This window comes from Oryctolagus cuniculus, chromosome 15, assembly GCF_051225735.1.
Source record: "Oryctolagus cuniculus isolate XC-2025 breed Fujian yellow rabbit chromosome 15, ASM5122573v1, whole genome shotgun sequence".
NCBI lineage: Eukaryota > Metazoa > Chordata > Mammalia > Lagomorpha > Leporidae > Oryctolagus > Oryctolagus cuniculus.
Window position 1 is genome coordinate 65,392,071 of NC_142881.1, and position 16,247 is coordinate 65,408,317.

The 16,247-nt window shown below is 38.8% G+C and overlaps 1 protein-coding gene across 3 annotated transcripts in view; it reads left to right on the top strand.

Annotated features, from left to right (window-relative positions):
- Window positions 1–16,247, top strand: part of ADK (adenosine kinase) — a 598,204-nt gene that overhangs the window by 457,041 nt on the left and 124,916 nt on the right. For all 3 annotated transcript variants that reach the window (XM_008269935.5, XM_008269936.5, XM_089313495.1), the window contains one exon: window positions 13,763–13,798. In XM_008269935.5, the coding sequence (XP_008268157.1) occupies window positions 13,763–13,798 (36 nt within the window). The remainder of the gene's footprint in view (window positions 1–13,762; window positions 13,799–16,247) is intronic.

Sequence of the window (16,247 nt, forward strand, 5' to 3'; positions counted from 1 at the left end):
CACACCTTACCCTTGCCTCTTTGTACTTGTCCTTTTCTGAGTTTTATAGAATGTGGCTTTGTCTCTTGTTTTCACCTTATTTTCTAGGAATTAATTTTGTAAAACTTCCAGACTAGAATAAGTTAAGGCCATTAGAGTAGCCTTGGAGGGTGGGGTTTATATGGCAATGGTGATCACACCTTGACAAATTGGGAAGGCTCATGGAATGTGGAAAACCTATAGGGTATGGGTGCACATTTGAACTGTGAGACAGTGATGATTCAAAAGACACTTAACATAGATGCTGATCTCTCCCTGTCTGAGGTCTTCTCTTCTTTTTACCTAAGCTTAAACTCTGATCAATGAAGTCTTTATCATTGTCTGACATAAACATGTACCCAAACTTATGTGGATTGGCTATTTATCTTTTTTAAAAAAAAAAGATTTATTTATTTATTTGAAAGAGTTACACACATAGAGAAGGAAAGGCAAGGAGAGGGAGAGAGAGTAAGAGAGGTCTTCCATCTGATAGTTCACTCCCCAGTTGGCCACAAGGGCTGGAACTCTGTTGGTCTGAAGCCAGGAGCCAGGCGCTTCTTCTGGGTCTCTCACACAGATGCAAAGGTCCAAGGACTCAGGCTGTCTTCCACTGCCTTCCCAGGCCATAGCAGAGAGCTGGATCAGAAGTGGAGCAGCCAGGACTCAAATGGGCAACCAAATGGGATAGCAGCTCTGCAGGCAGTGACTTCACCCGCTACACCACAGTGCCAGCCCCTGGCTATTTATCTTGTCTTTTACTGCCTTTGAATTAATATGAATGATTTGGTTTTTAGATTCTTTTGGCAGTAAATGATGGAAATAAGGCCTGTCATAAAATACATATTACTGATCTAACGGCTGATAACAGGCTAGAGTCTACTCTCTGTAAAACTTTCATTTCTTCACTGGTAAATCTATGAAGAAGAGTCTGTTTTGAAACTTACATATATTTAACTTATAGCATAATGCAAGGATCAGCAAAATCTTTCTGCAGAAGTTTACGTGATACAGTTTCTGTCAAACTACTCAACTTTACCTCTGTTGCAGTAGCATAAAAGCACCTATAGATAATATGTAAACAAATAGGCATTTCTGTGTTCCAATAAAACTTTATTTGTAAAGAGAAGTGAAAAGCTACAGGTTTTTGACCCACGCATAATGTACTGATAATACTTTATGGTGGAACCTTCTGTTGGTTTTGAGAGAAGACCAGGAAAGAAAATGTAAAGATGGTGATATCTGTATGGAGTTTCAAAGTTTTCTAGTTGGTAAGACAAAAAGCAAAAATATGACAGTATTATGGAATAGGGAAAGAAAAGGACATTTCAGAACTGAATAGATTTATTCATTAAATGTAGATTACAAGTTAAGTAGAACACTAATGTTTATTAGTATAGCAGCTATAAGTAAAGGAATTACATCATTTGTACAATAAGATGTAAAGAAAAGTGTATGAGATATTTAAATTATCTGGTGAATCTGTCCTATCTTTGGCCTAATATGCTTCTTAAGCCAATAAAATTGAAGAATATAGGTTTATTGAATATGCCAGGATCCTTTAGGTTCTATACCATAAGATGAATCAGCTGCTGGAAGTAATGGAGTTAGAGGGGCCACATGTATCCTTCCTACTTAAACTAGGCATATATAAAACTTAATATGTAAAACAACGATTTTTAGACATTAGGCAACAGGCAACACATTACATGGATCCCTGAGGCAAAGGGAATAAACAAGGAATGGCTGCCAGTTGCTTAGCATTCTTCCAGGATGGTTTGTAGTCTGCAGTGCAGGAAGGGGATCCCAAACAGAACCCAGTGGTCCCCCTGCATTGAGGCAGAGCTTAAAATTTAAGTAAGTCAAGGTGATTAGAGTTTGTAAAAGACAAGGCCAGCGCCATGGCTCAACAGGCTAATCCTCCACCTTGTGGCATCAGCACACCAGGTTCTAGTCTCGGTCGGGGCGCTGGATTCTGTCCCGGTTGCCCCTCTTCCAGGCCAGCTCTCTGCTATGGCCAGGGAGTGCAGTGGAGGATGGCCCAAGTGCTTGGGCCCTGCACCCCATGATAGACCAGGAGAAGCACCTGGCTCCTGCCATCAGATCAGCGCGGTGCACCGGCCGCGGCGGCCATTGGAGGGTGAACCAACGGCAAAGGAAGACCTTTCTCTCTGTCTCTCTCTCTCACTGTCCACTCTGCCTGTCAAAAAAATTAAAAAAAAAAAAAAAAAAAAAAAAAAAAAAAAAAAAAGAGCCAGAGGAGAAGAAGCTGCACAGAGAGAGAGCACACACACTATCCACAGAAGGATCCCCTGAGTTTTCAGCTGAATACCGATCAGCTTAAGGCCAGGGTTACAACTACTGGAAAGAAACAGAACATTCTTTAAACTCACTTAAGGCTGATATAGTTTATGTCCCCAGTGGCAAGCGTGGAAAACCTCTAGCAAATGGAACATCTTGTTTAGTACTCCAAAGGATATTGCATCAGTAGAAGACTAGATTAGCTCTAGATTAAAAGTTGCCCTCAGCTCACCCACCAAAGCCTAAAAATAAGAATGGAGGAGCAGGCATCATGGCACAGTTGTTAAACTGCTGCTTGGGATGCCTGTATCCTATATAGGAATGCCTAGGTTCAAGTCCTACTTCTGCTTCCAGTCCCGCTTCTTGATAATGTGTACTCTGGGAGGCAACAAATGATGTTTCCAGTATTTGGGTCCTGCCACCCACACAGGAGACCTGGATGGAATTCCAGGCTCCTGGCTTTGGCCTAGCCTAGCCTTTTCTGGTGTGGGCATTTGGAAAATAAACCAGCGGAGGAAAGATCAGTCCGTGTGTGTATGTGTGTGTGTCTCTGTCCCCTCACCTCCCTCTTTCTCTGTCACTCTTTCAAATACATCTTTTTAATAAATAAAATGATACAGATGTTGATGAAAAGGACATTAAAACAGCTTTTCAAAACCATCCTGTTTTAATAAAGAAAAATGTAAGAATATTGAGAGAGATACAGAAAAAATATATAAAAAATATAATTACTAGAGAGGATAAATACTATACCAGAGATGAAGAATATATTGGATAAGATCAGACACTGTACACAAAAACAGAGCTCTGGGGATTAGCATTTAGCACAATGGTTAAGACGCTGCTTGACATGCACACATCACTAGGTTCAAGTCCCAGCTCTTCTGATTCCAGCTTCCTGCTACTGTGCATATTGTAAGGAAGCAATTGTTGATGCAAGTATTTGAGTCCCTGCCATCTACATGAGAGACCCAGATTGAGTTCCTGGCTCCTTGCTTCAGCCTGGCCCAACCTTCATTGTTGCAGGCATTTGGGAAGTGAACCAGCAAATAGAAAATCAATCAATCAATCTCTCTCTCTCTCTCTCTCTCTCTCTCTCTGTCTCCCTCTCCCTCTCCCTCTCCCTCCCTCTCATCTTCCCCCCCTCCCTCTCCCCACCCTTCTCCCCCCTCTTTCCTCCCCTACCTCTACCTTTAAAATAAAATGAAAATAAACAATTTTAAGAAAGATTGGTGATCCTGAAGACAAAGCACTGGAAGCTATTCAAAATGAAACATTTTAAGAAAAGACTAGAAAAGTAATAAGCAGTGTAGCTGTGAGCCCAAGTGACTTAATACATATATATGGGGACCAGGGGAAGACAGAAAATATATTTGAAGACATAAAGGCTGGGACTGGTATTCTGGTATTATGGCACAGCAGGTTAAGCCTCTGTCTGCAACATCAGCATCCCATATGGGCACCAGTTTGAGACCTGGCTGCTCCACTTAAAATCCAGCTCCCTGCTAATAGGCCTGGGAAAGCAGGAGAAGGTGGCCCAAGTCCTTGAGCCCCTGCACCCACATGGGAGACCAGGAGAAGCACCTGGCTCCTGGCTTCGGATCAGCGTGGTGCACCGGCCGCAGCACGCCGGCCATAGCAGCCATTGGGGGGTGAACCAATGGAAAAGGAAGACCTCTCTCTCTCTCTCTCTCCACTCTGCCTGTCAAAAAATAAATAAATAAAGAAAGAAAGATAAGGATGACAGCTGTCTTCTCATCAGGAACAATACATACAAACTAGAACTTGGAGTATAGAAAGAAAAATAGGATCAATCTAGAATTCATTTTTTAAGTGAGAAGGATCTACTTTTGTAAAGAAAGTTTTTAATTTATTTTTTATTTATTTGAAAAACAGAACTTCCATTTACTGGTCACTCCCCAAATGCCTGCAACAGTCAGGGGTTAGCCAGGCCAAAGCCAAGAGATAGAAATTCTATCCATGTCTCCCATATAGTTGGCAGGGACCCAACTACTTGAGCCATCACCTTTTGCCTCCAAGGGTGTGCATTAGCAAGAATTTGAATCAGATACAGCTGGAACTTGATAAGGGATGCCCCTCAACGTAGATTTCTATACCCCATAAAAAATGCAGAATGCAACACTAAACACCTGCTCCTTAACCTAGAAAATATACATCACGAAAATACCTTTTAAAAACAAAAGCAAAATAAAGACTTCTTCAGATGTGTAAAACTGGAAAGACTTCAATAGTAACAGTCCATCCATTTAAAAAGCTTCAGATCCAAAAGCTGTAATTATCTTCTATATGGTCTTTCACATACATTAATCTCTTGAATCTTTATATTATCATCTGTAAAATGAGAATAGTACCTATTTTAGGACATTTTTGAGGATCAAGTGAGAAAAAGCAAGAGTTGGCATTCTTTGAGTCTCTTATGCCAAGCATGCTTTCTCATTGAAAATAAAAATAAAATACCCCAAAGGGGAATCCTACCCTGAGAATCTTATGATGCCATCCTCTCTTACCCTTCTTTGATAACCAAAAAGTTGCGCTGTTCTAGAAGTTAGTATATGTAGCTGATTGATCTTAAATTGTAATGAGTCGCTTTCCTATTTAATTTTTCCTTCAGTTACCACCTTTAAATATGCTTGAAAGTGGGATTGAATAGCTCTCCTTGCTAAAATAGGACAGCTAATAAATCATTTGTGAAAAGGTTAAGTCTCTTATTAACTGAATTTTATCTTTTAGGCCTGTGTTTTGGCTGCTTAATTTTTTTTTCAGGTACATTTTCCCTTCCTTCCTTCCTTTCTTTCCCTTCCTTCCTTCCTTCCTTTCTTTCCCTCCCTCCCTCCCTCCCTCCCTCCCTTCCTCCCTTCCTTCCTTCCTTCCTTCCTTCCTTTCCCTTCCTTCCTTCCTTCCGTCCTTCCTTCCTTCCTTGTTTCTTTTCTTTCTTTCTTCTCTTTCTTCTCTTTCTTTTCTTTTTGACAGAGTTAGACAGTGAGAGAGAGAGAGACAGAGAGAAAGGTCTTCCTTCCATTGGTTCACTCCCCAGATGGCAGCTACGGCTGATCCGAAGCCAGGAGCCAGGTGCTTTCTCCTGGTCTCCCATGCGGGTGAAGGGCCCAAGCACTTGGGCCATCCTCCACTGTCTTCCTGGGCCACAGCAGAGAGCTGGACTGTTAGAGGAGCAACCGGGACTAGAACCCGGCACCAATATGGGATGCTGGTGCCACGGGCGGAAGATTAACCAAGTAAGCCACGGCGCCGGCCCCAGGTACATTTTCTGAAGTTTAATTTATATACTATCTAATTTTTATTGTACACTTATTGGATAGAGGCATGACTGTCTTTGTAGCTGTATATTGCCCCATGGATTTTTTGGCACTCAATAAATGTTAAATAATATTTCCATTCAGCATTCTGCAGACAGAAAGTGCACGGTAATAAATGTCAGAGCACAGGTTGAAAATTTCCAAAAAGTTGTATGTTCTAATCTTGGAAAAAGCTAGTATAGATATTTTTGTGAATGAAATTTTAAAGAGGGATTCCCAGGCTCAAATTTTACTTTTTCCCCAGCCTTCATTTAACTTTGTTTACAAATTAATGTTTTCATCAGAAATAATATAAAATTTGAATTCATATTAACATGAATACAGTCTCATAAGGAAGTATATTAGTGATTTTATAGATAGCATAAAATAAAGATAGCTCACAATCTAAAGGACAGCATGAGAAAATATTTATTGTCTTAGCCAACATAAGTCTGTGTTTTGATATACTAGCATTTTATGGAAAAAAAATCAGGTAGTTCTTTATCATTAAATTTCAGCATGATTTGGAGGTATATCTGCTACAGCTATTGCATACCTTATATTAGTATTATATTTTTCTCAATATTTTTCTCACCTGAGGATTCCAGCACTACTTAAAAATCTTATTCTAGTCTCAATAAGGTAATCACTGCTTCAGAATAATAAAAGAGATTACAAATTGGAACTAAACTTGATGTCACAAATTGAATTTTATGCAAAATTAATTAACCTGTGTAAAAGAAATTATTAACTCTAATCAGCTATACAATACCACTTAAATCACATGAATCTATATTTTCCCAGAGTTTACTCACCTTGTAATTGTTCTGTTGACCACAGTTGCTTTAATATTTTTATTACTGTAATTTAAATAGAAATTAATTTTCATTGTTATTTAGCATCTAAGGTTTAGGTTCCTCATACATAAAATGAAAATGAGATCCAGGCACAGTTTGGATTGGTGCCTCTGATCTAGGGTCTCTCATTGGATTAATCAAGGGATCAAACATAGGTATGGTCATTTTACTGCTCAACAGGAATAGTATCCACTGCCTCCGAACCTCTTTGATCATTGGCCATGCAGCTCTCCATGGAGATATTCACACAATAGCAGCTTATTTCTCCTAGAGTAAGGGCTCAAAGAAGGCAAGAGATCAAGAGGATGAACAAAGTATTCGATGGTTTTGTCACACATTTGTTGTCACCTGTTTGTGAGAAGTAAGTCACTAGGTCCAGCCCACACTTAAGGGAAGGAGATTCTTTAAGAGTTTGAATACCAGGATTAGGATCATGGGTAGTCATTTTAGTAGCTGCCCAGTATATATTTGATGTACAGATAAGTCAAATCATTGAATATATTCTAAATGTTGTGGTACTCATCTGTTTATGCCATAATCTTATGAAGAACTTCAATAGGTAAAATGATTTTACATTCACATAATGTATCTCATTTATTCCTATAATAATCCCATGAAATAGGTATTGTTAAATCCACTTGTATTGATAAATTGGTATCCTAAGCAACTTGTTCAAGATTACATAGCAAATTAGCTGTAAAACTAGGATGTTATTCTAAGCTCTGTGCTCTTTCCATGTGGCTGTAACTCACTTTTTTTAAAAAATATATATTTATTTTATTTGAAAGTCAGAGTTACACAGAGATAAGAGACGCAGAGACAGAGAGAGGTCTTCCATCCAATGGTTCACTGCCCGATTGGCTGCAACGGCCGGAGCTGTGCCAATCCGAAGCCAGGAGCCAGGAGCTTCTTCCAGGTCTCCCACATGGGTGCAGGGGCCCAAGGACTTGGGCCATCTTCTACTGCTTTCCCAGGCCATAACAGAGAGCTGGATCAGAAGTGGAGCAGCTAGGTCTCGAACCAGCACCCATATGGGATGCTGGCGCTTCAAGCCAGGGCATTAACCTGCTGCGCCACAGTGCTGACCCTATAACTGACTTCTAAGCAATACAAAGTGGCTTTTGAAGACATTCAAAGAGAGACTTGTACCTCTAAATTTAGGCACAAATAGAGAAGAATTGTTAAAGGGACCCTATCATCTCATAAACTTCATACTACACCATTTAGAATTTATACTATTATTAGTTCAATGAAAGTCTAATACTATTTTAAGGTCTGAAACAGCTGTACCAGCGATATACTTCTAGTCAAGGCTAATAGTATCTGTTAGTCTAAAATTATATTTAGAGAGTAAATATTTGTTGGAAGGAAAGATGGAAAGATGAACAAAGAAGCAGAACTGGTCTGGTGACCCTGTTCTCTTTTGGCTTTTCCCAAAGTGCTGGATTGTTACAACTTGAATGAATACAGTGGGGACTCCCAGTGAGAACTATACCTCCATACTCTAGGATCCACTTCTTCCTTGCTTTGGAGCAACACGTAGTCTGTTTTGGATGGAATGGCTGCTTTCTGTGGGTGGCTAATAGTCTCTTCATCTAGCTCTAAGTTGAACTTGTCTTCCTTTTTATTTCAGCCTGTGAAATTTCAGCCTATACCCAGGACCATGTCTGAGATCAGAAAGCTAGGCAGTAACAAAAGCATATAGATAATACTTCTAAACTAGGTTTAGTGCTTTGAAGTATAGAGCAGGAAGTGAGAGGTCAAGAGTTATGAGCTATGTTAGTCGTCGTAGTAGTAGATAGTCATACTCTCCTCATCACTCAAGGAAAGAAGTAAATTTTTTTAAAGGCTTTTGTAAACATCTCAAAATAACTTGTGGTATGGTCAGTAGAAATACGGAAAACTGTCTTTCTTCACATAAATGATTCACATAGTGATCTGTGTAGGCAGCCCTAAGTAATTTCGAAAAAGTTCCTGCAACGAGTAAGTGAATTTGGCAGTTTCATGATACAGCATTGAATACAGGAATCCTTGTGTATCTGTATGACTAGTAATAATTGAAATTGAAATAAGAACATGGACAAGTTATGTTTTTAATGTTGGTTACAGATAATCCTAGTTTCCTAGTTTATAAATAAGAACTTGGGTGTTACCAGACAAAATGCAGAAAAATCATTTTCTATTTAATTGAATATAATGGAAACAGTCTTTTATACATGCAAATTTCCACTTGAGTTTTTCTTTCCTTTCCTGTATGATCTGAGGCTTGTGCTTTTTGATAGTGACTTGCAAATCCCTTTAAATAGCTTTTAATGTTAAGTATTCGATAGTTTCATTAACTTTACATTTCAGTCTTTTTTTTTTTAATCTCAGTTTAAAAAATGGTATCTGATTGTTGTTCCACCAGCAGCACCCTTTTAACCTGATGGATGAGGTAGTAAGCCTACTGTAAATCCTAAGTGGCATGGTATAGATGAGAGTCTAAGACTTTAATTATATGTCATTTTATTCACAACACTCAATTCCAGGAAGGGAAAAAATGACTCTGTTGCTATAAAAGACATATTATGTGAGGATCATTCATTGTAAACCAAAAATGATACTGCATTATAGCATAGGCAACAATGGGAACTGATTCTGAAAATGTGACCTGTCTCAGAAACAGAATAATAGCGAAAGTTATCAAAATGGAAAGAAGTGTTAATGTGAAATCCAGCCTTCTCAGAAATACTCTTTCCTGGCCTGTTTGGTTTTGCTTTTGTTGCTTGTCATGCATGAATGAAAGTGCCTTACTCTCAGGGGAGCAGGAAAGCCTCTGTGTCAGTTGTTTATTTCCTTAATCCCTCCTCCTTTGTGATTTTTGATGTCAGATCTAAAATGGAAAGCCTGTAAATATAATGATTATCACATGGATAATCACCTGCATTAGGAACCGCCCTGCTTCTCGATTCTAGCCCTAGCTGTTCTCCACATGTCACATCTACTCTGCAGTTGGATTTTAACCTGACTGCTTCATTAGATTTGTGAAACTCAGTACGAGGCGCCCTGGGGCAGCACAGATGGGGACTTGCTTGTTTTCCTTTCTCACTTTCACTGCGATGGCACACTAAAAAGTCCTCTTCAATTTAGAGTGATCAGTTTGCTTGGAATTACTCCTGATACTTGGAACCTGCCTTTCTTACTCTTCCACCCACCATCTATGCCCATTCTTCTTCCCTGATTCCTGACCTGATTCCTTGTCTTTCTGTCCTTCTATGCAGTGACACTGAAAACTAAAGTTCCGCTTAAAATTTTTACTGGGTCAAACTGTTCTCCCGTGTTGTTTTATTTGTTTTGCTGAGAGGGAAAAATAAATGTTGTTCTATCATTGTAACTGCAAACACATTCAGATCAGAGGTTAGCTGTGGGAAAGTCTGTAGTGATGTGAGCCAGCTGCCTCCTGTAATGGAGTGACTTGGGGCACCAGCCCAAGATCAAAGGAAGGTGGGAGGAAGTTGGAAGATAAGATCATTTTAAACCACAGAACAAGTGCTTAGCTTTTCTAGTGATAGGGCACAGCTCAGCAAACCTGTGTGAGGGGGCACTAAGATGGAAAATAGAGTTGACTTTTCTCAACTGCACCCTTCCTCAGTCAAAAATATGTTGATCTTTGGAACTGTTTATAGATTTGGAGGTATCCTAGGACCCAATGTCCTTATAAATAATAATTTGATATTTATATTTGTGTCTTCTTTCAGTTAGTCAGTTGCCCTATACTGCAATAGATAACACTTAGTCCTTATTCCATTTATAGGAGGAAATATGAACATTAAAAATAATTTAACTATTATATGTGAATTTTCCTTCTTTATGTCTTAGTACAATTTTACTCCTAAAGATTCTTCATTTTAACTTTCTTTTCCAGTCCTCCAGGGTTCTTTTGTGGCTCTGTTAAAATGTTCAATATGAACAAGTAGTTCTAGCAGAGCTTTTTCACTTGTCTTTTTCATGTAAGAATTAGCTTGGTTAATTATGACAGCTCAGAAAACACTACTTGGATATCTTCTGAACCTTTTCCTTGTTATTCCAGCCATCAAAAATTGTTAAGTATGTGGTATACAAAATTCTGTTGTAAGTAAATTGTCAAGAAGCTAACCTTGCTTGTGCCAACTGTCAAGTTCATAACTCAGTTTTGTCTTGGTTTTTTTTTATTGTTGTTTGTTTGTTTTTCTTCCCTGTAGAGGATGCCTGCACCAGCTTAAGCTAACTTGCTCAGCCTTATGTTTCATTAGTTAATGGCCCAAGGACTTCTGCTTTCAGCTAATCATTTTATTCTGTTAACCTCATATTCATCTGTAATCACAGATTTTAACCTTTCCAAACCCCTCAAAATAGTTTTCTAACTCTATATTCTGAGTATATTGGTCCTTAAGTACATACATGTATTTTTTTCCTTGGTATTTTTTTTCAACATGTAGGTAGTGCCCAAATTTGTGCTGGAGACACTGACTGCACTTTCTGCCTTACATGGTTTGGTGCAGCAGTCGTTTTAGTTGAGTTGGATCTGTTCACTACTCAGGCTCAAATCCCATCCTTCTATTAATATCTCTTGGCAAAGATAATTTTGGAGGAATGTAAGTTAAGATGTAGAGGCTCTTGACAGTTGTCTGCACTCTTTTTTATTTTCAAGAGGGAAGTAGAATTGAAAAGTAATATTTCCTCCATCTTCTACAATCCTAAAATTAAAATATATGAACAAAACAAAGAATAAAGAAAGGGCAAGGATTTGGTTACACAGATGTTTAATTTGTCATTTGATAACCTGCTATAAAGGCATTAGGATAATACTAATGTTCATCCAATTGTACTCAAGGTGTTGAAAACCTAGAAAGACTTTCTTTTTAAAAAATTTTAACAGTAGTTTTTAGTGTTCAACTTTTATTACCTTGTGATATTAAAAAGAAATTGGGAATTTTTTAATGAAAAATTTGAAGCAGACAAAATAAGTAGAGAAACCAAACCCATATGTACTATATACTTCTGGATTTAACAGTTGCTAACATTTTACCAATTTTGCTTCACTTTAACTTTTTATGAAGTATTTTTATGTTATCAGTAATTTAATTAGATTCTTCCTATAAAATTCAGAACATCAATTTGTGAGGATAAATTCTACTCATTAGAGCAAAAGCAGATCTCAGGTAGCCCTGGAGCTGAGGAACAGCCTTAATTTTTGGTAATATTTGTGAATCTGTAACTTTCTGATCAACCTTGCACAGCTCTGTAATCTCTTATTTCTCTTTCGCTGTGTCAAAGATCTTACCTTCCTGTTGTCTGGGCTTCCTCAGTTGCTTCTTCAAACAAGCATCAGTGGAGCCCAACAGGAATGATCAGAATGGTCCCAGGCGTGATGCTAGTTTCCTCACACCCAGACTGAAGGGTCTTTTTTTTTTTTAATTATTATTATTTTTATTTTTATTTTTTACTGAAGAGCTTTTTGCCTTGGCTGAATAGCTTTCGAGGCACGTCTTCAGTGGGATAATATCTAGGCATTTTGCAATGCTTAACCACCATGGTGCCACAATTCTTATCACCACGAACTGGTTTCATGACAGTAGCAAGAACCTTCTCTCTCTCTCATTTTTTTTTTTTTTTTCCAATCCTGGATTTAGGAGCCAAGTATTTCCTCTTGTTCATGGCCTTCCTGGAATACTTGACAAACCAGGGATATCTGCCAGTCCCTCTCATGAGGAGAGAGTTTCTGCTGCAGTGGGGTTTCCCCTTCTTGAGCTTTTTATCCTTAAGGTTCCTCTTTTTAACTTTGTCACTGGCTTTGGAGCTAGAGCATTTTCACCCACCGTGAAAGATGGGAACTTATGAAGCATTCTAAAGTAAATTACCTGTTCTATGACATTTCCTCCTTAAGTACTTCAGCATGTATCTCTGAAAATTAAAGACAGGCATTTTTTTCTAGCAGTTAGGGTACCCACCTCCCATACTGGAATACATTGATTCATTTCCCAGCTCCAAGCTTGTGATTCTAGCTTCCTGCTTACGTGGACCCTGGGAGGCAAAGGTGATGGTTCAATAATTGGGTTTTACCCATGCAGGGAGACCAGCTTCTGCTCTGCCCATTCTCATCCATTGCAGGCATTGGGCAGTGAACCAGAAGATAGGATCGTGTGCCTGACATGCTCTTTCTCTGTCTCCCAAATAAACAAATGAAAAATTTTTAACAAATTAAGAGCATTTTCCTTTCAACTGATGATTTCTAGTGTTATCTAATTCCTATTTTGTATTCAAATTGCTTTGGTTGTCCCAAAAATGTCTTTTATAGCTGGTTTGTTCAAACACAGGATCCAGTTAAGGTCAATACATTGTTCTTAGTCACTTTCCCTTTCCCACTTTATTATAATACTGACTTGTTAAAGAGGCTGAGTTAGTTGTCTCGTACATGTTCTACCTTATAGATTTGTCCCATTACTTTCTCATTGTGCTCTTTGATTTGTTTCTCTCTCCTCTGTATTTCTGGTAGACTCAAGGTTATTGAACTAAAGTTTTACTAATTCATGTTAAAATTTTTTTAGTCAGGAAACTATGGGTAATGCTGTGAAATTCGTAATCTATCCTAACAGCACAGAATATGTGGTGATCGCACTATTAATGATACAAAGTGATAGGATCAGTCGTTGGAACAAAGTGATGATAGTTTTATCCTTCCAGTAGCAGTTATCTTCTATTAAAACCTGCTCCTTGTCATCAGCATAGCATCAATGATACTCTGATTCCACAGAAATACCTAGTTCCCATCATTCTTTCACCCCATTAATTTAACATCCATTGATGATCTTGTCTATATAAATTTCAGTATGAGGGTTATAAAATGGTGATTTTTTTTTTTAATATCTACACTTATTAGCAGGCATTCTCTGTTGAAGAGCTTTCTGAAAGTTGTTGCTTTAATTACAAACCTAACCATTAGCTTGCTCCTTAGGTTTCAAATAATTTTCCTTCTTTGCTCAGGTCAGAACACCTAAACTCACAGTGGCAGCTACAGTAAAAACATGCACTACAGCTTCTTTATCGCAATATATGAAATGTGTTGACACTGTGCTGCCATTATTATTATTACTATTCTAAGACAAAAGAGAAATCTTTTTTGGTGTAAGAATAAAAATTGTACTATGTAGGTATATTGAGATAATTGTGTAAAAAGAAGACTGAATGAGTTTCAGATGGATTATTTCTTCATTACCTAACACTTTATAATTAACTGTTCTTTTTTTTTTATTTCAGGAAGCTGCCACTTTTGCTAGAGAGCAAGGCTTTGAGGTGAGTTAACCCGCAATTGCACACTAAACAGATCCTAAAGGTTTTTTCTAGCTGATAATGAAGTTCTTTTGGACAGTGATTGATGTGCTATTATACTCTCAGAGCCTCGCAGCAGTTGCCATGGAAACTTGGCAGTCGTCATGGTTTCTTTGTTCTGCCAGCACAGTGTTATGACGCACTCTGCTAGGTCTGCACCCAACATCGCCTACAGATGTTATTTATTGAATTTTGAAAAGCCTCTTGGGAAGCCAAGAGGTTGGGCACGGTTTCAAGCTGCCTCTGCAGATATGGGGCCTGTCAGTTTGTTCAGTTAAAAAGCTACCTCATTAGCTGCATTACATTTCATAAGGATTCACTGCTAAAGCAGTGGTGGAGCAAGACTAAATAGTGAAATATAATGTCGTTTAAATAATTTCAGCCCTATCACATGTAGATTATCATTATGCAAATTAATTTTCAAAAGGTTGTACTTAACAGTTGTTAGGAAATGATAAATTTAAATCCTGCTCATATAAATTTCCTGTTTGAATCTTTTTCCCCTTTCTCTCTCTTCCCCTTGCCCTCTCTCTCTTAGATAGCATAAAATATGCATAAGTTTTCTGAAAGAAAATATCAGTAATTGGCTTTAATTTTCAGATCTTGATTCTGTTTTTTTCCTAATAGAAGTATTATCCTGTCAAGAATCAAAACTCCATGTGGTTGTTGTTAGTAGAATTAAGATAACAGTCAAGACCATGTTTTTATTTGTATAATATCCATCTTCCAATTGATTGTTAGGAAACACTGACTTCAATCTGAACCCGGGTTAATTGACAGAGAATTAACTGGGTTTATGAGTCTTTTATGATCATGATATTTATTGAGCCAGAACTGTGTAAAATGCTTTGTTCTGTACGGCAATATGAAATGTACCATGATTGTAATTTTTAAAATTTAATCTGACTATGACTAGAAGTAGAAATTCTCTCCTAGTTGAATATTCAGCTTGTCTACCATCTAGAGAGCTGTGAGCATTGATTGGATAGTATCAGTAAATTCACTTTGAACTCTTTAAAGAAAGGTGTTACATTAATTTCTGATGGAAGTTATTATTTACATGTACTAAAGTCAGATTCATTATTGAGCCATGAAATAATACATGTGTATGTTGTCCATGTCGTAGGACTTCACATACCAGACACGGAGTTTCCTCTTAGTAGAAGAAGACAAAGAGGAGCCGGCGCCGTGGCTCACTAGGCTAATCCTCCGCCTTGCGGCGCTGGCACACCAAGTTCTAGTCCCTATCAGGGCACCTGATTCTGTCCCGGTTGCCCCTCTTCCAGGCCAGCTCTCTGCTGTGGCCAGGGAGTGCAGTGGAGGATGGCCCAAGTCCTTGGGCCCTGCACCCCATGGGAGACCAGGATAAGTACCTGGCTCCTGCCATCAGATCAGTGCGGTGCGCCGGCCGCAGCGCTGGCCGCGGCGGCCATTGGAGGGTGAACCAACGGCAAAAGGAAGACCTTTCTTTCTCTGTCTCTCTCTGTCACTGTCCACTCTGCCTGTCAAAAAAAAAAAAAAAAAGACAAAGAGCATGTAGTATAAATATTTTCATGGAAGTATATAGTAAATGCACAGTTAAGTCACATGTACACAAAGGTATTTCCAAGTATTTTTCTTCTAATTTTTAAGATTTATGTATTTACTTGTTTATTTGCAAGGCAAAGCAACAGAAACAGAGAAGTAGGAGTAGGGAGGGATGGAGCTTTCATCTACTGGTTCACTCTCCACATAGATGCAGTAACAGCCAGATCTGGGCCAGGCCAAAGTCAAGAGGCAGTAACTCCATCCTGATCTTCCATATGGGTGGCAGGGGCCCAAGCACTTGGACCATCTTCTGCTGTCTTCCCAGGCACGTTAGCAGGAACTTGGATGAGAAACAGAGCAGGGTCCAGGGCTGTGGCATAGCAGATTAAGTCACTGCCTGCAGTGCCAGCATCCCATATGGGCACCAATTCAAGTCCTGGCTGCTCCAGTTCTTATCCAGCTCTCTGCTACAGCCTGGGAAAGCAGTAGAAGATGGCCCAAGTCCTTGTACCCCTGTACCCTGTGGGAGACCCACAGAGAACTCCTGGCCCCTGGCATTGGATTGGTGCAGCTCCGGCCATTGCAACCGTTTGGGGAGTAAATCAGCAGATGGAAGACCTCTCTCTGTCTCTCTACCTATGCCTCATTTTTATGCTGCCTTTCAAATAAATAAATAACTCTTAAAAAAAAAAAAAAGAAAGAAAGAAACAGAGCAACCAGGACTCGAACCAATATTCTAAATTGGGATGCTGGCATCATAATTGGCAGCTTAACCCACTCTGCCGTAGTGTCAGCCTCTTTTTCTAATTTTCTAAAAGAAAAGATATATTTTTTAAGATTTATTTATTTGTGTGAATAAAAGTCAGAGTTACACAGAGAGAGGGAG